This window comes from Eucalyptus grandis, chromosome 5 (genome assembly GCF_016545825.1).
Source record: "Eucalyptus grandis isolate ANBG69807.140 chromosome 5, ASM1654582v1, whole genome shotgun sequence".
Taxonomy (NCBI): domain Eukaryota; kingdom Viridiplantae; phylum Streptophyta; class Magnoliopsida; order Myrtales; family Myrtaceae; genus Eucalyptus; species Eucalyptus grandis.
In genome coordinates this window covers 35,455,078-35,476,387 of record NC_052616.1, presented here as the reverse complement: position 1 = coordinate 35,476,387, position 21,310 = coordinate 35,455,078, and the positions used below count along the sequence as shown (strand labels likewise).

The 21,310-nt window shown below is 40.8% G+C and overlaps 2 protein-coding genes across 2 annotated transcripts; both read right to left on the bottom strand.

Moving 5' to 3' along the window:
- Nucleotides 1-8,652: 8,652 nt before the first annotated feature.
- Nucleotides 8,653-10,359, bottom strand: LOC104446993 (zingipain-2). The gene is made up of 2 exons (XM_010060782.3): nucleotides 9,866-10,359; nucleotides 8,653-9,435 (listed from the first exon to the last, which is right to left on the bottom strand). Exons 1-2 carry the CDS (start codon nucleotides 10,305-10,307, stop codon nucleotides 8,852-8,854), a joined length of 1,026 nt encoding a protein of 341 aa, XP_010059084.2. The 5' UTR covers nucleotides 10,308-10,359; the 3' UTR covers nucleotides 8,653-8,851.
- An 8,986-nt stretch (nucleotides 10,360-19,345) lies between these two features.
- Nucleotides 19,346-20,990, bottom strand: LOC104446992 (zingipain-2). The gene is made up of 3 exons (XM_039313642.1): nucleotides 20,917-20,990; nucleotides 20,559-20,776; nucleotides 19,346-20,128 (listed from the first exon to the last, which is right to left on the bottom strand). The coding sequence occupies exons 1-3, from the start codon at nucleotides 20,988-20,990 to the stop codon at nucleotides 19,545-19,547; spliced, it is 876 nt and encodes a 291-aa protein (XP_039169576.1). The 3' UTR covers nucleotides 19,346-19,544.
- Between the last annotated feature and the right edge of the window lie 320 nt (nucleotides 20,991-21,310).

Here is a 21,310-nt window from a genome sequence, read left to right as displayed (position 1 = left end):
GTACATCCTTCTACTTGGTCGATTTTAGAATGCGATATCCCAGGACTATGTATTGCTGACCCTTTCTTTTTATTAAGCACATGCGGAAGCAGTTATAAATCCCCAGACAATAAAACAATGGGATAGGAAAGCAGGCCATATTTTTCATATTGAAATTCACAACCACACTTTCATTAACAGCATAACTCATAGTATATTTACAATACTATTTACAGCATAAAAGTCTCACACCTATCTACACTAAAGCAGGGTTCACAAAAGGGATGGGATCTCAATCCACATCTGGGTTATATTCAAGATCCCTCTCTGGATCTTCTTCTTCTTCAAAAGTCTTTCTCCCCTTCAGTTCCTCTTCCTTAGCTTCTCCTCGGGGTCCTGAAATGGTTATTCAATAACCAATGAGACCACGTCTCGCCGAGTCCTACCCCTACGACTCGATTAGTAAACTAATACACCATACGGTTGCCTAAGCACAACACGAGTCAGAGGGCTTACCTTGGCCTCAGTTCCAACCTGCAATTCAAGGTTAAACATAGATATTCAAACAATTCACGACATCCGATCAAGCACTTGGTCAATCGGCGAGTCGATTACATGTCGGCCTGACCCTTTCTAGGTCATTCCCACTCATACCACGATTTCCCAGTGGTGTACTCATTCACCAAATCACATGTGTTTCTCGGGCGTCGTTTTCGCCAATGACATACCGATCACCGACACCGTGCGTTCTTTAAGGTGCCGATTTCACCAGTGATATCCTCGATCACCGAACCACGTGTCCTTTCAAGGGCGCCGTTTTCGCCAAGGTGACATCGGCTATAGACAACATCGTGAGTTCTTTAAGGCGCCGTTTTCACCGGTGATATTCCCATAACCACCGAACCACGTTTGTCTATAAGTCATTTACGTGCATTATTTAAGGCGCCGTTTTCGCCAGTGATACTTCCCATCACCGAACCACGTATGTCCAATAATATCGTACCTGATTGGTCTCACCCAATAACATTCTCAGTTAGCTCTCACCATTCTCTCTACTATATAGCCCATCATCGTACTGGCGCTATATATCCATGCTTGGCCATTACCAATCAAATATTCAATAATAAACAATTTAGGACAATTCCTAAAATTCCGCAATAAATTCAATTCCACACGACGTAGAGCTCAAATAAATAAACGGACTGCACCACGACAATCAGCATGAAATTCCGGTCACCGGCCATCCCGGTTGAATTTCCGGAAAAATAATTAATTAAATAAATAAATTTCGAAAATAAATAAATAAACATTAAAAATCCAATTTAGGCCCATATTGCCTTATTGGAGCCCGAAACGGGTCGGAAAAATCCCGAGATGCATTCAATAAATAACCAAACATTTCTACTTGCTAATAGCTAGGTCTAACCACCTAACATGCATCATTAAGTCACTAAATTAATTGTTCTAACCTAATCTAACCACCTAAGTGCATGTAATTAAATCTAACCAACCCTAAGGCATAATTAGCAAACTAATAAAGCATTAGTGAGTAAAACTCACTTGACAAAAGCGGAGATCGAATCACCGCAACGGTGACGCGACGGCGGCCGAAATCGGACTTTCGACGACACCGGCGGACTTGGACCGGGCTTTAAGCTTAGGCCCAACAAATCTCAGCCCAATTGAGATTTGTTCTTGCACTGGAATGGGCTGGACTTGCTGAATTTCTGGACTGAACTAACTGCGCTAGCTGAACTGGGCTTGCTGGTCTTGTGCTGAATTCGGTGGCCCAAAGGACTGAAGCTCACGGGCTGGGCTTGCTGCAGGGCTTGGTCTTTGGATGGGTTGTTAGATTGAAGACTACTGGGCCTGAGCTTGTACGAAGGAAAACGGAGGAGGATCTATGGGCTTGGTCTTCTCGGGGTTGCTGGAGTTGACCGGTCTAGCGGAATACTCGAAGAAGCAGCTCGTTGCTGTTGCTAGGCGGAACACGAAATCAACGCTGGTGGAGGGCGCTGGTTCGTTGATCGTTGAAGATGCGCTGGCAGTTGGCGGAGAGGCGCACAAATTGTTGGTGAAGGCCACGCGTTGAGAAGAAGCGGACGAGGGCAACTTCTTCGGTGGCTTCGCTCGATGGTCAACAAAAATGGGAGAAGATCTGCTGCTGTTAACCGAAGAGGACGCGTGGAGAGGCTGGCCGAAACGGTGGAGGTTGAGAGGCTTCGGTGGAACATGGATGAAGAGAAGCAACACTTGTGGCGGTTGCTGAAGCCGTTGACGAAGGCTGGAGTTTTGAAGCCGCGTGGAGATGGATGAACCGCAGCAGTTTCGATCAACACCTGGGGACTTCGCTTGAGGAATTTCACTGAAGTTGACCAAGAGAGCAAGAGATGGTGGAGCAGGGGTGAGCTGGCCGCGTGAGAGGGGGCAAACGGGCGAAGGGAGAGAGAGATATCGTGGGCTGTGTCTTCAGTGGGATGGCAGAGAAGTGGAGTTGAGGAAGACACGCGGAGGAGGCTTTGCTTATCTGGACTTCGACCGAAAGAAAATGAAGCAGAAGCTGAGACCGCAGAGTTAAAAACGAAGAGGAGCCGTGCGTGAGGAAGAAGATAAGAGAGAGGGTGGGCCATCCTTGCCAATTTTCCACAAGAAATATCTTCAACAATCAATCTAGGCCAAGATAAACCTTGGCTTCCACAGCCACACCAACAACTCTCACAACTTCTCAATTGGTCGATTTTGTCTTAGGGGAGGGGATGATACGAATTTCACCATTTGAACTTCAATTTCTCCAATAAATTCCCAAATTGATACTAATGTTGCACACCCCCATCTCAAGATTTGATTTTAACTAAGTTCGAACTAAATTTCGATTCCAATCTCTCCAAATTGAGGTCCAACTTTGATGTAGAAAAATCCCAAGAAATTTTCTATAAATCTCCGACACACACATGGGCTCAACCCGAAAGTCTAATTTTCCATCAATTTTAATCTGAATTTCCGCCAAATTTCCGCAACGTCCGAAACGGTTTTTCGTAAAATTTCCCGAATCTCCGAAAATCTTCGAGACCGAGTCGATACTCCTAAAATTCATTGTGACATGGCCAAAATTTCAATTTATGAAATCGGACTCGAATTGGCGGTTAATTTTCATTCGGCGCGTTTTTAGCGTGACCTAGACTATTGGGTAGTTTTCAGAACTTTTAAGGCAAATGACCCGTGGTCGATTTTCTTGAGCCACTATAAACCCACTCGACTCAATGGCGACTCTTGATTGTCGTGAAAATCTCGAGGATTCATTACGGACACAGGTACCAAAACAATAAGAAAATCAGTCTAGTGTTGGCCGACGAGAATTTTCTAATTCGGTGGTGTCACCCACGATTAGTCACATATCTCTATCGATCCGTCTATCTACGATTTCAAATCGATTTTTAATCGTGCCGTATTGACCTCTAAAGATGGACACGGTCAAGAAGCCGATTCCTGATCGAGTTCTCAAGTCTATTGTCTTAAAATTCCTTAATAATTTCCCCAGATAGTCTAGTTATCTCGAGAGTGATCGGCTCTGAGAATAACCCTATAGACGCGTCAATGAAATGCCCGATTTATTCAGTAGAAGACAGGGTTGAAAATTTGGGATGTCACAGAACCTCCATCTTCTTCTTCTTCTCCCCTCCTTGGTAAACGATCCTCGATTTGGTGTTGGGATCCACCTCGGGCTAAGAACATTGTTGATGCAATGTCCACAATATGCAAAGCCAAGAATGCAGATTAGGTGTTTGATAAAATTTCTGAGAGAAGGAAAGCTATCCTTTAAGTGTGTTCCATGGTTCAGCCTTTGTAATGCATCAACCCAGATGCCACCCCTCGCCGCAATCGACGCACTGTTGCTTTGAATAATAACATTCCTATAGCGATGGTTAACACTCGGAGTGACAAATCTAGTGTATTGGAGTCCTCAGTGTCCAAAAAGTTGAAGAACCAAGCAACTACGGTTGAGATTAAAAGCACCCTAGGTAGATAGCTAACTAATTATATATTAATAAGTTGTATTTTTTTTTTTTTGGTACTAGGAAACTATTATTCAATAAAAATAACTTAAGAACAGGTAAGAGGATAATCTTTGAGTAAATTACGTATAATGCATACATTAACCACAATATTAAATTTTTAAGTAAATTTTTGTAAATTTGTACCAAGAATCAAAGTCGAAAAATTCGCAATCATGACGATAATCTATGGAAATAAATTAAACAATTTCCACATAAAACTAACCTTTCTTTACTTCGATATATGATTAGTGCTCAATGGAGAATAAGTTCATAACAAACATGAATGATACATTAACATGTAAATGGACGTGGAAAAAGCGATTAGGATGAAAAAAGTTCTTCATAAGGGATGTTGCTAAGTTTTTCCTTTAGTAAAATTTTAAAAAAAAAACTAAGAAGAAAAAAAAAGGTGAGAAATAATTTTAAATCAAGTGTTGGGGCCGCAAGAGATAATGTAGGGAAGAAGTACACCCCAAGTACCAAAACTTGGTACAAGTGAACACATAAGTGCGAAAACTTTTAAAAGGTACATTTAAATGTCACTTTTTTTGAAAATTGGGGAAAGACTTGCCAGAGATCCAACGTGGTGTTATTTTATTAATAAAATCATATATGTGGCTTGCTGTAATGTACACTTAGCAATCCTTATCCCAAAATAATGTCGTTTCACTCCCGAATTTGATTTTTAATAAAATATTAATTAAATGAAATTAAACGGCTAAATTATATCAAAAATAAAAAAAATAGAAAAATCACCGAGGGCCTCCATGACCCTTGCTGCCACTTTGCCCCTGTAACATCCTTGATTCCAATCCCGTAAGGATCGGCCACAAGGTCCTAAAAGTATCGATCATGGGCCATTGGCCATGGATCGATCAGTTCGATCAGCAAAGAATCATGGATCGGTCATGGTCTGACCGACCGACCGACTAGTCATGAATCGGTTGAGGTGTTGGTGCCGAATTTTTCACTGACCATATTGATGGGATATGATCACCAACTCATAAGATGATTTTTTGATCATGAGAATTGGTCACGAGATGATTTTAGATTGGTGGATGGTCATGGGTAGATCTGACTGGTAGCATTTTCCGACCGAGGGTGATTTCGTCCGGCTATGCACTAATACACAGATGATCCAAATTAATCAAATGTAACCATCTTCCGACCAAAAATGCATCATTCCCTATTTAATTCTTAGTGATCGGAATAGAATCTTGAATTGGTGATGTTCGATCATGGATCGGTAATGCACTGGCCATGAATCCTATCAGTGGATCGGGTGTCAACCGGAATGAGCCTAGGGATAGACCTGGCTATTCCGTCATTGATTCTAAGGTCCATGAGTATCTTGACTTAGTGCTAGGCCATGGGTAGCCTTAGGATTTGTCTTGAACCGATCAAAGGACAATCGACCCTATTAGCCAACCAACCGTCCAAAGGAATGGTTTGGGCGAATATGAGATGTGATGGCCGAATCTTGGGTGTACGTGATTCGATTTTTCAAGATGTACCTAATGATCCATTTCCCAACCCCGAAATCAACTTGGACGATAGAATTTTCTAGATCACCTTCTTGAAGAAGAAAAAGACAAAGCGAAGAAAATTCTAAAACATTCTCATTTAATGGGAAGGATGACTCACCACTTTGGATAGATATTTCTAGATTTGATAATTATTACCAAAGATTCGCCTTGGGAATTAAGTAAGAGACTCTTGGGCAAATGGACCAATCAAGAGAAGACATATAGAAGATTCTAGAACGTCTTACTAAATGCAAAGATGAGTCATCTTGCTTAGGTGCCTCTCGAAGATTTGGTAATGATGGCTCAAGATTTTCCTTGGAAGAAAAGTTGGTGAGTCATTGGCTTAGGTGTCCATGAAAGATATGGTCATCATTACTATAAGATTTTCCTTAGAAAATAAGTAGGCCAAGTCATGATGGCATTGTATAAATGATCAAATAAGAATGAAATAAATAAGCCTCCAATCATTACATTAGGCTATTAGGTGTGCCACATTTTAAAATAGACATGACACCTTGCAACTTAGGCTTGCCACCTAAGTATTCTAGGCAGGCCACTTGGAGAATTTGGAATGGACCACTTGGCTCGGTAATGATTACACCGAGTAGTATAAATATGAGGAGCCTTTCCTTATTTTCTTCACTTTGTCATCCATTTTCTCCTCCTCATTCTCCTTTCTCTTGGCCTTGCATCCTCAATCCCTCAAGCTAATCTAAGTTGGACTTCAAGGTTGCCAAGGTAAGTAAGATTCCTAAGTCTTCTCTAGGGCGGTAATCTCCATTGTTGAGTCTAGTTAGGTGCTCACCGTCAAGCCGTGGGTAGGATGTTGGATCTTTTGTATGGTTTTGCTCATGTTTGTGCTTAAATGTGTGCTTGAGTTGTTCACGCCTGAAATGAGGTCAAGGTTTGTTTGAGTTGAGTTTATCACAAGGTAAGGTCACCCCAAGCCATAAAGCCTTGGTTTCGGCATAAATATGATGCCAGGTCCAAGCCTCGCTTGGTGCGGGAATCGCCCGAGGTCACAAGGTCCTAAGTCGACATTGAGGCATGTTGATCTTATGCCTTGATCGGTACGGGGATCGCCCAAATCCATGAGGTCTTGGTAAAGCACTAAGCATGCCGATTTCTATAGTCCAAATGGACGTGGAGACTTTGTGCTTGGCATTGAATGAAACCGCGAGCCGAGGGTCATCCTCGATACATGTGCATCCACATTGGGTCGGAGCTGAGGTTCGTCAAGCTTGGGATCATCACTTAAGCGAGGTGTACCCAAGCCTCGAGGTCTTGGATTGGTATTGAGGCGTACCATTTCCGAGCCTTGTTCGGTGCAGGGATTGGCACTAAGTGATTGATTCAAGTTACGGACCAAAGATCGTTCCCGACATATGTATTAGTGAAGTATAAGAATTCATGACACACACGACTGAATGAGCACGCCTTCGGGCCATATATTTGTTGGCTAAGAGAAAAGATAAGAATCGATTTGTGTGATGCATTTGTGCATGCACTTAAAGAGGAAAAAGTGCTTGTTGCCACACAACGTTGGTGTTGATGCCTCGTTCATTGAACGGGATGCCTCGGTTGAGCCGGGATGCTTGGGTTTTGAATCCGGAAGCCTCGGGAAGCTGGCCTCAAAAAGCCTTGGTCAAGCCGAGATGCTGTGGTTGAGCCAAGAAGCCCAACAAAAAGCTGGAAGCTCTGGTTGAGCCAGGAGGGCTTGGTTGAGCCAGGATGATGTTAAATGAATTTGCATGAGTGCTGGTTATGCATAAGCATGATATGTTGATATATTTATTGATAAGCCAAAGGTAAGTATGTATCGAAGTATGTTGCGATGGACATTTACATGTAGTCGAAGGTAGCGACAAGTTTGTTATTGATATGCCATTAACACTATTTGCGAGTGTTGTACTTGCTATGTTTCGATGATGAGATGCTTTCCTAGTAGAGAAGTAGGAATATTACTTACTGAGTTTCCCCAAAACTCACCCTCTCATATTTTAGTCTTGTAGACATGGAAGTTTCACATCAGTTTTAGGAGTTGCAGTCATGCTAGAGGAGATAGGATTTCCCTTGGTTTATGTGGAAAATTTGTACTGTGATGTAAAAAGAAAAGAGGGCCCGTAAAGAAAGGGGTTTGTAAAAGTACTATTATAATATAAGTTAGCGTGTTCAGTGTGATGTATGTGCCAGTCTTCTAGTTGTTATTTGTCCAGGAAGTTATTTGTTCACATTTTCGCATGTGCATGATAATAAGATAAAAAAGAATCGGGACGGCGACGAGCCTAGGACATCGCGAAAATAACCCTGACCGCTCAAGACCCTAAAGATGGAGTTGGGGTCGCTACAACACTAGTGTAAGCCGGATGGTGTATTTCTCAGTGTGATACTCATAAGTGAATGATGAAATACTTGCATTGGACCATATATATATAGGCTTTATATGGGCTTGCTTGTGATAGCTGTACTCTGTAATCAAGCCACGAAAAAAATCCTCTTACGTGATTTTTAAGGTGGAAAATTTGGTTCCTAGTTCCATGTTCAATACGGAGATACGAGTGACAAAGCCGTGCATGTCCGGACATGCGAAACTCCAGGAACAACCGTGCAGGGCACTAGTTGTCATGTTGCCTCAATCAACTCACAAATTGTCATCCTCCTCCATTAATTACCTCCGCGAAGTCCTTTCTGGAATCCATAAATGGCATGAAGTGCCGTTTTAAGCGCTCCATTCTTTTGCTGTAAATTTTGGAGATAGTTATCAAAATGAGGTTCTTACATTTATATCTCGATCTCTCCTAGCTCGAGCGACGTGGTTCAAAACCACTATATACTTATTGTTCTTCCATCACACGACATTTAATCCAAGGCAATCCACAAATTACTTTGTACTCATTATCACTAAAGGGAAAAAGAAAGCCTCTAAAGTTTCAGGATTTTCGATTCACTTCTCTGACTTGTTTCAGATAGGATAACTTTCAAATAGAAATGGGTTAAGCTTGGGTCAAGCCCATTATGGTTGGGCCATGTTCAAAGCCCAATAAATTGCAAATATTTTATATATGGGGTATGAGTTCTAGAGACAAAGAAAATCGAACATTCAATAAGAAGTTGATTAATATTTTCCGGACATTAATTCGTAGTCCAGCATATAATTTAGTGGCTAGAAAGTAGCCTCGTACAAGTACACAACGATTGCTAAAAACACATGAAATATAAGTAACAAAACAGACATCAACTTATAATCGCATGACCCATGTGATGGGTTTATGTATGTTGTAATTAGTACTCTCATGCAGTTGGATAAGAAGCTTTCGATGCGACTCTGCATATTCCTTCAGAACTACCACGGCCTCTTTGAATCCTCATGTAACCGCGTTCACCCCATTGCTCGCCCCACGAGTTCCTGATCTTCCAGAAGTCGGTTCCTTCCTCGCTTGTCCCGTACCCAACCACGACGACTGCATGGTCTAGCTGCTGGCCGCATTCACTATTGAACACGCCTCCACTATAGCTCTGGAACTCTTGGCAGCCTGCTGAGATTATGACTGAGACCGGCTGCTGCGCAACTGCCTTCATGAGCTCGTCCTCACCAGACGGGACATCCGTGAAACCCTCGATCTGTGCCGCGTGTTCTGCTGCTTTTGTTGCATCGCAGGTCCCGGCCACTCCTTCATATGGATAGCTATCCTCGGACGCAATTCCTTGGTTTTGGACAATGTACTTGAAAGAATTGTCTGGGTAACCGCCTCTGCAGCCGTAGTTTGTGGTATCACAATCTATTAGCTGTTGCTCGGAAAGTACCGGCAGTGTACCCTTGGTGATACCCACGATCCCTTCTACTGCTGCAACGACTGAGAATGCCCAGCAGGATCCTACATAATATTTGTTCACGTTATAAGCATGTGAAATTACATTATTTCCATAATTTTGTTGCCATCGGTGCCTGACCTTTCGTTACAATATGGTAAGCATTTGTTTGGTACAATTGTGGCTGTGTTTTAGTTGTGTTACACGGTGGTTGTGCTATAATGTGTTGCTACACATATTTTTAACTATAGCACCTCAAATTTGGGTGAAACGACATCCAAAAAGCTGTTATAAACTATTACAGTTATCAAGAGTTTATCAAACCCATTATAAAAGATGAAGCACTTCTGTTCAAAATTGTAGATGCCTAGAGAAAATTTCATATAGGTTGGTGCACATATGCTTAAATTCTCGAGAAGTACATATAGGACGTGAAATACCTACTTGTTTATTGGGTAAAAAAATGGTGGATGCATACATAACGTTTGTACTTACCACATTTGCCTTGGTACTTAATCGCATTTACGACACCTTTCTCTACCCAATCGATGTTATCAGGAACATCTCCAGTCAGCTTTTGGTGGCTAAAAGACGTTATGTTGGCGGGCTTAGATTGCTTGGGTGCCAAGTACCCAGTATGGCTTCGGACAAACTCCTCGTTGGTTAAGTCTGAGAATTGGTTGAGACCTAACTGGAAGGTCCGATTCCCGGACTTGTTGAAATCTTCAATGAACTGCAAGTTCTTTGCAAAAATCGCCTGGCGCTTCGCCTTCTCCTGTAGATCATTGTAGGTCCGGCTGTAATTGGCCATCCATTGCTCATGCTGCTCAGCAATGGTGGGATCGTGCAACGGGCGGACCGACGTCGCATGCCATGCCCAAGCGCCAAGAATTAGAACAAGGGAGATGATGAGATCACTCTTGAGCGTAAAAGCCATAGCGTGAGCACTCTCTCGCGTGAATGTGTTTTCTTCTTCTTCTCGCTGTAATATTTTGAAGTGGATGTGATGAAATAGCGACGCTAGAGATGAATATATATAGGCTGATTCATAATCAGCCAAACGAAAATTCTCCTTCGTGAATTTTAAGGTGGAAAATTTGGTTCCCAATTCCATGTTCTATACAGAGATATGAGCAACCAATTCGTGCATGTCCGGACATGCGAAACTGTAGGGACAACCGTGGAGGGTACGAGTGATTCTTGTTCATAGTCCACCCACCCCTGGCAACGCGTTGTCACATTTTGTCGTCATTTACACAGAGAGAGAGAGAGAGAGAGAGAGAGAGAGAGAGAGAGAGAGAGAGAGAGAGAGAGAGAGAGAGTTTTTGAATAATCCATGCCGAGCGTGTCGTGCTGGTTTGAGCACGCCACCGAATTCCTTAAAGGTTTGATTTTTCACATAGATATGCGAAAGAGAGCATTATATTTGACATGGATGTCTACATACAACCTCTGTATATATATATATATTAATGACTATATCAGATTTTCCTTTACTTCATAATAGAATAACAGACTCTCCCAAACGCTACTGGCTACGATATAATTTCTCAAATATCATTAATTGAAATAAAACTAGAACCGTCACTCACCTATTTCTATGTTAGTGGGAGTCACGTAAGGTGCGAGAGTCCACCTTGCTTTTACAAAGTAGATATTTCAACTTTGGGGACTTTGTTTCACTAGTTTTAGCTAATACTTGTTGGCGGTGCTTCTTCTCTAATGGGGAAATTCTTCCATGCAATGTTTTTATTTCTATTTATTTTTATCTCTAAACATGCAAATCTAGAGTGGTCAATCCATAATTGTATTGATGACTGCCCGAGCCATACCGCGTAAAATAAAACAATGAATAATAATCAAATAAATTATTTGAACAAGTATAAGAAACAACCCGAGCCGTATCAGGTAAAATTAATGCAAGGTAATATTATAATGCGCCAGGACAAGACCCCCATGAGCAAAAGCACAAGGAAATTGAACGGTGTTAAAATAGGTATCTTCAAATGAACTAATGCTACGGGAGACTTAGTCATGATAAATGTGCATATACAAAGTGCAAGGCAAATGATGATTTTCTTTTATACGCAGATATGAGCGGCAAATCCGTCCATGTCGGGACATGCGAAACTTAGGGACAACCGTGGAGCGCACGAGGATCTTGTTCGTAGGCCACCACATGCAAGGCTTTGTCACATTTTGTCACCACTTAGAGAGACAGAGTTTTGAATAATCCATGTCAATCACACCATCGAGTTACTTTATGCTGCGATTTTTAACATAGATATGAGAATGAGGGCATATCACGTAATATATGTAATAATGGCCACATCGGACTTTCCTTTACCCCATTGCGAGATGATGCTTACCTTCCACGGACTCTTTTAAACCTGCTGATCACAATCTAATTTCTCAAACGTTACTTGAAATAAAACTAGAGCTTCCAATAACCTAGTTCTACGCTGGTGGGAGCCACGTAAGGTGCGAGAGTATAAGACATGAAAATTCTTTCATGAAATATTTTTACTTTTTTAATCTCAAAACATGAAAATTTAAAGTGATCATGGATAAATATTTGCTAACCTTTGTTTTGCAGGCAGGTGTAAGAATGTATGGTTTATTTGCATATATGAAGTGTTGTTTGAGATAAACTGTTGTGTATGCTTATGCATTTACATTACACTTTTGCACACAACCTGCCGCTAGACTTGGGCCGCATAGGATCATCTAGGATGGTATTAAGATGTATACCACTTCGACCGCATGCCCGTGGTATGAGTTGCCCATCTCAATCCCGAAGTTTCTTTTTTGGTGTCACGAGTACCCACCTTGGTCCGCATGCCCGCGACCCAAGTTGGCTCTTTGACCAAGGCTAAGTCATGAGGACTCGACTTAGTTCGCACGCCCGCGGCTAGTCCGATCATCCTTGTGGCTTCACTTTGCTAAGTCTGTCTAGAGTAGAAATCTAGCCTCACATCTCATGTGCATGTTTATGTGATTGCCATTGATTTTTCCTTAAATGAAGTAAGTTGTCTATCCCTATACTATGCAATTTACTTACTTTGTTATACTTTTGGTCCATCCATGATAATCTAGGTTAGTCGTTTGATCTAATTCATTTGTCTATTAGAAATGAAATGAAGAAATTGCCATGCAATGAATCATTTGCAAAAAAAATTGGAGAATTTGTTTTCAATTCATGTCTAGGAAATTTGGTCTTGCTAGGATGTCTATCTTTATTTTCCTAGTCCATTTTTAAGAAATGCCCTTCTTGTACGAACTTTTCATGAATAAAATGAAAAAAAATGGGAAAGTTGATTAGATCATTTATCATGGATTAACTTTCTATTTACACCTCATGCGTATATGTTCCCATTCATTTGAATTAGGTGATTATGGAGCGATCCTGCTCACCCATCCGTTCATGATCGAGAGCTAAAATGATGGATCAAAAAGAGCTAATCTTATCAAGCAAAAGTGTTGCAATATATTTTTGATGAGAAATTGCGACTCCAAGGAGAGAGCCAAGAAGACTTTTTGAACCGTCTCATTTTCCCTGAGGTAGCTGAATTTGATGCCATCATGAAGAGACTAGTGACATATCTAGAGGGAAGAATATCTGACCTGAAGGGTTCACATCACAAGATCAAGGAGGGTGAAGAATTCAAGTACACATGATTCATGGTCCTAAGTAGTTCGATTTCCTCATTTAATTAGGGGCATGCACCTTCCCCTGCGTGGGAATTCTTATCACTTTTTAGGGATTGATTTCAATTTCTTCTGTGCTTAAACATCACATTCCAATAAATGTAATTCGATTGATGATAATCAATAAAATTATAAGTTTTGTTTTGAGGATATGATGGGGTACACCAAACCAGCCCGGTGACGATATCCAACAATGAAAAGAAAATATCATCCATGGAGAAATTCTGAGGACTGGGCTTCTTCATGCTTCCTCATCCAAAATATTCCTAAAAAAAAAAAATCATTTTTGAAGTCATTTCCAAAAGCATGCATTATGTTATCCTTGTTTGTTTTTCTAACTCATTTACTTCATGTCTCAGAGCATAACAGAGAGGCGTTTGAAAATAACGCATCAATTTTTAGTGATAATGGGCCTGTTGATTTGGGAACATACATCCGAAGGAAAAATAGATGTGGGGGCAAGGGATCATTTCCTAGCCGATCTTGATGACATCTCCTAAGAGTGAAGAAGACATTAAGCACTACTTATCATCTTACTTGTCTTGAGCGATTTCTTTGCACATCAATAAGAAACCGATGGCAAGTCAAAAGAAGATCATCTAGATTCCAAACTGTGATGTGTGACATATCTCATTACAATTTGTGTGAGATGTCATTCTCGAAAGCCAAATGAAGTTTCTCATTTCCTTGAGAAAATGATGGAATAGGTCAAAAGAGGATCATCCATCTTGGATGAAATGGATACATTGTGTTCACGAATATAATTAATTTTGGAATTGACACTCTGTTCTTTTCCTTGTAGATGACTAATTGGGGCACTACAGATTCTCGTAGTGTTATGACTGAGACAAAATCTCGATCCGAGCCAAAATGGTTGTGCAATTTGAATTTACTCTGATGTTGCATGGTATCCTATTCATGCATGTTCTCTTGTGCAGGGGCAAAAGCGGATTTTCAGGGACAATCCAAGAACACCCATTCCTGAGACAATCCCCTCCTGGAAACAATTCTTTGAATGAACACTCAAAATCACGTTTTTCATACTTATGAAAGCATTTTTTGAGTGTGGTAAATTGTTTGTTTTGAAATTTGCAATTTTTCATGCTTAAAGCTACTAAGGATCTTGCATGATGACTCTTACATGTTTAGTCCACCAATTCCACTAAAAAACATCAAGATGGACTAATTCAATGAATGATGTGGAATGGATCAAGCATGTTAAATGAGACGTGTCGGGATGATGAAATGCGAGCTTTATCCTATACACAGTCCTCTACTTATACACTTATGAGATGAGTGTAAGAAGCTCCATATTTGCAAGGTAAAGAGCTCTCTCGCAAAATGTACGATGATTGAAATGATGAGGGGCAATTCATTTATCTATCCCAAACACAACAAGCGATCCATTGCTTAACCCTTTTGAGCCTCATACACTTATGGAAATTTTTTTTACCCCTGTCAAGAACCACCCCACATTGGGGCAAGTTGGAGGTAAGACGGCATCATGAGGTGAGGAAAATGAAAAGAAATTTCTTGCTCTCACTTGCATTAATCTTCAAGTCATACTATTACATTGAATTTATGCAGTAATTTAAGTGCCTTAGGATGACAAAGAGCATTTCTTTCTTTATCATATACACTCATATCCTTTGCATAGCCCACTTGAGCCTGCAATTTCGTTTCTTTAAACCCAGATGGTGATCATCCCCCACACTAGGGCAAGGCAAAATGCAGATTAAGACCCTTGAAAGTTGGAGTGTCATTCAAAGTGTAATTGCTTGACGCATATGCGCAAGAATTGAAATCAAAATAGAATTAAGGGGCATGAAAAAGTAGTGTGTCTGGTAAAAGCAAGGCCAATACCCATGAATAAAAAAAGAGAGTCAAGATAGGCGATTGTCTATTGCAAGAATTGAATCCCAATGGAGCAATACTCAAAGAACTCAAATGCTGAGTTTTTACAATCAATGGGGTACTTCATGAAGGCAATCCCCGATGGTGAAAAAGATAATTGGTGGCAATGCCAAGATGATCATCAGCTCTCACCCTTTACACATCTTTGAGCCTAACAATCTTTTGTTTCTCAATTCATAAACCTAGCCTATGTTATGTCCCTTACAAAGTATTTTCAGATTATGGCACTTGAATTAACATAGGGGTTTACGTGTTTAAAGCATTGCTTGAAGAAGTGCGGGCAAGATTATTTCTTTCTTATTTTGTAGGGTTCTTGACTTGTAAACCCGGAGATGATTAAAGAATTGTTCTTTCAATTGCCTTGACTCACAGAATCTCCTTTGTTAAGCCATTGACCAAGCCCACATTACGGTCCTCATGAAAGACCTCTTAAATTGGTAAGGTCGTACTACTTGCGAGAATACTCGGACCCTTGTCGATATGATGATGGTGAGATTAAGCAATTCTCACAAAATATCCATTTTGAATGAGAGTGAATGAAAGCCCTTTCTAACTGAAAGTCTCTCATTTAGTATTCTTAAGAAATCCATGTCATTGTCTTGAACGACAATTCTCTCATGTGGAAATTTGGGTGATGCAAATATGGTAAAGTCATTATGTATAAACCTTGATGGAATTGATGAAAGCCTCACTGAATTTTGAAATGTGCATTTTAAAGTAGCTCAGATTGTCTACCTCTTTGATAAATGCATATTAGTTTTTGCTCTAATCATGTCTGACAGGAAATATTTCCTTGAAAACCGAGTAATACTTGATGTTCAAGTTGCTCCTCGAAGCCCTTTTTATTGACCCGGCGTGCTTCTGTAGCCCGGTGTCATTCATATTGACTTGTCGTGCTTTCGTAGCCCAAAGTCCTTCTTTATCGACCCGGCATGCTTTCATAGCCCGGTGTCCATTTATATTGACCGGTCGTAATTTTGTAGCCCATCGGTGTGCTTCTGTAACTCAGAGTTTCTTTATATTGACCCGGCATGCTTTGGTAACCCAAAGCCCTTTCATTGGCTTTGCATGCTTTCATAGCCCGATGTCCGTTTTAATAGACCCGACGTATTTCCATAGCCCGAAGTTCCTGACTTGGCGTGCTTTTGTAGCATAGAGTCCCTTTCATCAAACTGGTGTGCTTTCGTAGCCCGGAGTTCCTGACCTAGTGTGCTTTTGAAGCCCAGAGTCCCTTTTATCGAACTGGCGTGCTTCCATAGCTTAGATTTCTTTTATCGACCTAGCGTGCTTGCATAGCCTAAAGTCATTTTCATTGACATGGCATGAGTTCCCTTTCATCGACATGGTGTGCTTTTGTAACCTAGAGTTACCTCATTAATTTGACCTTGCAGGAGACATATCCCTTAGGAGCAGAGATGTTACCAGGTAAGTATATCTCTATCCATACCTTAAATACTTGTCATTACACATGTATTCCCTTTTGAATATATTGACACTCAATTGAGCTGTCCCCCAAAGGGTTTTCTCCATATTCAGTTTGGTTAAGGTGACTAAAGAAAGGTTAGGGTCTTGGTTAAATGATCTATGTTGCAATGCTGGGCGACTGAAGAAAGGTTCGGGTCCTAGCCAAGCAAAACCTCAGCTTCGGCGACTGTAGAATGGTACGGGTTCTGGAAAAACAATTTCCCCATTCAGGCGACCGTAGAAAGGTATGGATCTTGGAAAGTGATTTCTTATTTAGGCGATCGTAGAAATGTATGGGTCATGGAAAGTGAATCCTCGTTTAAGCGACCGTAGAAAGGTACGAGTCACAAACAATAGTTATTTCTCTAACAGGCGATCGTAGAAAGGTAGGGGTCTTGTAAAATCAATTTCATTTATCAAGTCGACCGTAGAAAGGTATGGTCCTAGACAGGACCAAACATTGCCATACTGTGCGACTGTAGAAAGGTACGAGTGCTAGGAAAGCAGTTTCCTTACAAAGTCTTGTTGCCATTCTGGGCGACCGTATAAAGGTACAGGTCCTGGACATGTAACATTAACTATCTTGAATCACTCTACCCTCCTTAAAGGTAAGGTATTTTAGGTAGGTTCCTTTGACATCTCAGTCTGCATCTGGATATCTTAATTACTTTTGTTAAACATTTCACTCTGGATGTGAATGTTTTTCGGTCTATCTTGTTATATCTTAGTTTGGATCTAGGTATTTCGAGTACAAAAATCTTGACATCTTAGTTTGGAAAATCTTGACATCTTAGTTTGGATATGGATGTCTTAATTCTTGTTGTTAAATATTTCACTCTAGATGCGAATGTTTTTCAACCTTTCTCATTATACCTTAGTTTGGATCTAGGTATATCAAAAAAGTCTTGACATCTCAGTTTAGATCTGGATGTCTTAATTCTTTTCGTTGAACATTTCACTCTGGATGTGAATGTTTTTCGACCTTTCTCATTATACCTTAGGCTGGATCTAGGTATTTTGAGTTCGAAAGCTTGACATCTTAGTTTGGATTTGGATGTCTTAATTTTTTTCGTTGAACATTTCACTTTGGATATGAATGTTTTTTGATCTTTCTTGTTATACCTTAGTCTAGATCTAAGTATTTCAAGTAAAAAAAATCTTGACATCTTAGTCTGAATCTGGATGTCTTAATTATTTTCGTTGAACATTTCACTTTGGATGTGATTGTTCTTCTCAGTCTAGATGTTTTAATCTATCACCTGTTAGACTCTTCAAGGAACATGAGTGAAAGCTGGGTACTTGTGGAGTAAATGGAGATTTATTATGTACCTTAAGATACTCTGCCGCACTGACTGGTAAGTAGCTGTAGGTACGTTCTTTTCTTTCGCATTATGCATTTGCATTAACGTTTCCATGCATCATATAAATTGCATTTTAAAATGGGATTCATTTTCCAAGAAGTTGGAAGCCTTGGTTCAGCCGGAAGGGCCTAGTCGAGCTAAGACGACGCTAAATAAATTTGCATGGGTGCCGGTTATGCATAAGTATGATATATTGATATATTTATTGATAAGCCAAAGGTAAGTATGTATTGAAGCATGTTGCGATGAACATCTACATGTAGTCGAAGGTAACAAAAAGTTTGCTATTGATCTGCCATGGATATTGTTTGCGAGTGTTGTACTTGCTAGGTTTCGATGATGAGATGCTTTTTTAGTAGATAATTTAGGAATTTTACTTATTGACTTTCCCAAAACTCACCCTCTCATCTTTCAGTCTTGTAGGCATGTAAGTCTCACGTTAGCTTTAGGAGTTGCAGTCACGCTAGAGGAGATATGATTTTCCTTGGCCAATGTGGAAAACTTGTATTGTGATGTAAAAAGAAAAGAGGGCCCGTAGAGAAAAGGGCTTGTAAAAGTATTTTTATAATAAAAGTCAATGTGTTAGTGTGATGTATGTCCTAGCCTTACAATTATTGTTTGTTCCGTGAAGTTATTTGTTCACGTTTCCGCATGTGTATGATAATAAGATAAAAAGAATCGGCACGGCAACGAGCCTACAACATCGTGAAAATAACCCTAGCCGCTCAAGAACTTGGAGATGGAGTTGGAGATGGAGTTGGGGTCGTCACAGTACTAGTGTAAGCCGGATGGAGTATTTCTCAGTGTGATACTCAGAAGTGAATGATGAAATACCTACTCTAGACCACACACACACACACATATATATCATTAGCTTTATATGGACTTGCTTGTGATAGTCGTACTTTGTAATCATGCCACGAAAAAATCTTCTTACGTAATTTTTAAGGTGGAAATTTTTGTTCCCAGTTCCATGTTCAATACGGAGATACGAGTGACAAAGCCGTGCATGTCCGGACATGCGAAACTCCAGGAACAACCGTACAGGGCACTAGTTGTCATGTTGCCTCAATCAACTCACAAATTGTCATCCTCCTCCATTAATTACCTCCGCGAGGTCCTTTCTGGAATCCATAAATGGCATGAAGTGCCGTTTTAAGCGCTCCATTCTTTTGCTGTAAATTTTGGAGATAGTTATCAAAATGAGGTTCTTACATTTATATCTTGATCTCTCCTAGCTCGAGCGACGTGGTTCAAAACCACTATATATTTATTGTTCTTCCATCACACGACATTTAATCCAAGGCAATCCACAAATTACTTTGTACTCATTATCACTAAAGGGAAAAAGAAAGCCTCTAAAGTTTCAGGATTTTCGATTCACTTCTCTGACTTGTTTCAGATAGGATAACTTTCAAATAGAAATGGGTTAAGCTTGGGTCAAGCCCATTATGGTTGGGCCATGTTCAAAGCCCAATAAATTGCAAATATTTTATATATGGGGTATGAGTTCTAGAGACAAAGAAAATCGAACATTCAATAAGAAGTTGATTAATATTTTCCGGACATTAATTCGTAGTCCAGCATATAATTTAGTGGCTAGAAAGTAGCCTCGTACAAGTACACAACGATTGCTAAAAACACATGAAATATAAGTAACAAAACAGACATCAACTTATAATCGCATGACCCATGTGATGGGTTTATGTATGTTGTAATTAGTACTCTCATGCAGTTGGATAAGAAGCTTTCGATGCGACTCTGCATATTCCTTCAGAACTACCACGGCCTCTTTGAATCCTCATGTAACCGCGTTCACCCCATTGCTCGCCCCACGAGTTCCTGATCTTCCAGAAGTCGGTTCCTTCCTCGCTTGTCCCGTACCCAACCACGACGACTGCATGGTCTAGCTGCTGGCCGCATTCACTATTGAACACGCCTCCACTATAGCTCTGGAACTCTTGGCAGCCTGCTGAGATTATGACTGAGACCGGCTGCTGCGCAACTGCCTTCATGAGCTCGTCCTCACCAGACGGGACATCCGTGAAACCCTCGATCTGTGCCGCGTGTTCTGCTGCTTTTGTTGCATCGCAGGTCCCGGCCACTCCTTCATATGGATAGCTATCCTCGGACGCAATTCCTTGGTTTTGGACAATGTAGTCGAAAGAATTGTCTGGGTTACCGCTTCTGCAGCCGTAGTTTGTGGTATCACAATCTATTAGCTGTTGCTCGGAGAGTACCGGCAGTGTACCCTTGGTGATACCCACGATCCCTTCTACTGCTGCAACGACTGAGAATGCCCAGCAGGATCCTACATAATATTTGTTCACGTTATAAGCATGTGAAATTACATTATTTCCATAATTTTGTTGCCATCGGTGCCTGACCTTTCGTTACGATATGGTAAGCATTTGTTTGGTACAATTGTGGCTGTGTTTTAGTTGTGTTACACGGTGGTTGTGCTATAATGTGTTGCTACACATATTTTTAACTATAGCACCTCAAATTTGGGCGAAACAACATCCAAAAAGCTGTTATAAACTATTACAGTTATCAAGAGTTTATCAAACCCATTATAAAAGATGAAGCACTTCTGTTCACAATTGTAGATGCCTAGAGAAAATTTCAGATAGGTTGGTGCACATATGCTTAAATTCTTGAGAAGTACATATAGGCCGTGAAATACCTACTTGTTTATTGGGTAAAACAATGGTGGATGCATACATAACGTTTGTACTTACCACAGTTGCCTTGGTACTTAATCGCGTTTACGACACCTTTCTCTACCCAATCGATGTTATCAGGAACATCTCCAGTCAGATTTTGATGGCTAAAGGACGTTATTTTGGCGGGCTTAGATTGCTTGGGTGCCAAGTACCCAGTATGGCTTCGGACAAACTCCTCGTTGGTCAAGTCTGAAAATTGGTTGAGACCTACCGATTCCCGGACTTGTTGAAATCTTCAATGAACTGCAAGTTCTTTGCAAAACTCGCCTGGCGCTTCGCCTTCTCCTGTAGGTCATTGTAGGTCCGGCCATAATTGGCCATCCATTGCTCATGCTGCTCAGCAATGGTGGGATCGTGCAACGGGCGGACCGACATCGCATGCCACGCCCAAGCGCCAAGAATTAGAACAAGGGAGATGATGAGATCACTCTTGAGCGTAAAAGCCATAGCGTGAGCACTCTCTCGCGTGAATGTGTTTTCTTCTTCTTCTCGCTGTAATATTTTGAAGTGGATGTGATGAAATAGCGACGCTATAGATGAATATATATAGGCTGATTCATAATCAGCCAAACGAAAATTCTCCTTCGTGAATTTTAAGGTGGAAAATTTGGTTCCCAATTCCATGTTCTATACAGAGATATGAGCAACCAATTCGTGCATGTCCGGACATGCGAAACTGTAGGGACAACCGTGGAGGGTACGAGTGATTCTTGTTCATAGTCCACCCACCCCAGGCATCGCGTTGTCACATTTTGTCGTCATTTACA

Bases quoted from the DNA above. Each gene is read 5' to 3' on its own strand.
- LOC104446993 (XM_010060782.3), bottom strand. From the start codon at position 10,307: ATGGCTTTTACGCTCAAGAGTGATCTCATCATCTCCCTTGTTCTAATT. The intron at 9,436-9,865 runs GTAAGTACAAAC...AATATTATGTAG, and splicing joins TAAGTACCAAGGCAAATGTG to GATCCTGCTGGGCATTCTCA.
- LOC104446992 (XM_039313642.1), bottom strand. From the start codon at position 20,990: ATGGCTTTTACGCTCAAGAGTGATCTCATCATCTCCCTTGTTCTAATT. The intron at 20,777-20,916 runs GTCGGTCCGCCC...AGTTCATTGAAG, and splicing joins GCTTGGGCGTGGCATGCGAT to ATTTCAACAAGTCCGGGAAT. The intron at 20,129-20,558 runs GTAAGTACAAAC...AATATTATGTAG, and splicing joins TAAGTACCAAGGCAACTGTG to GATCCTGCTGGGCATTCTCA.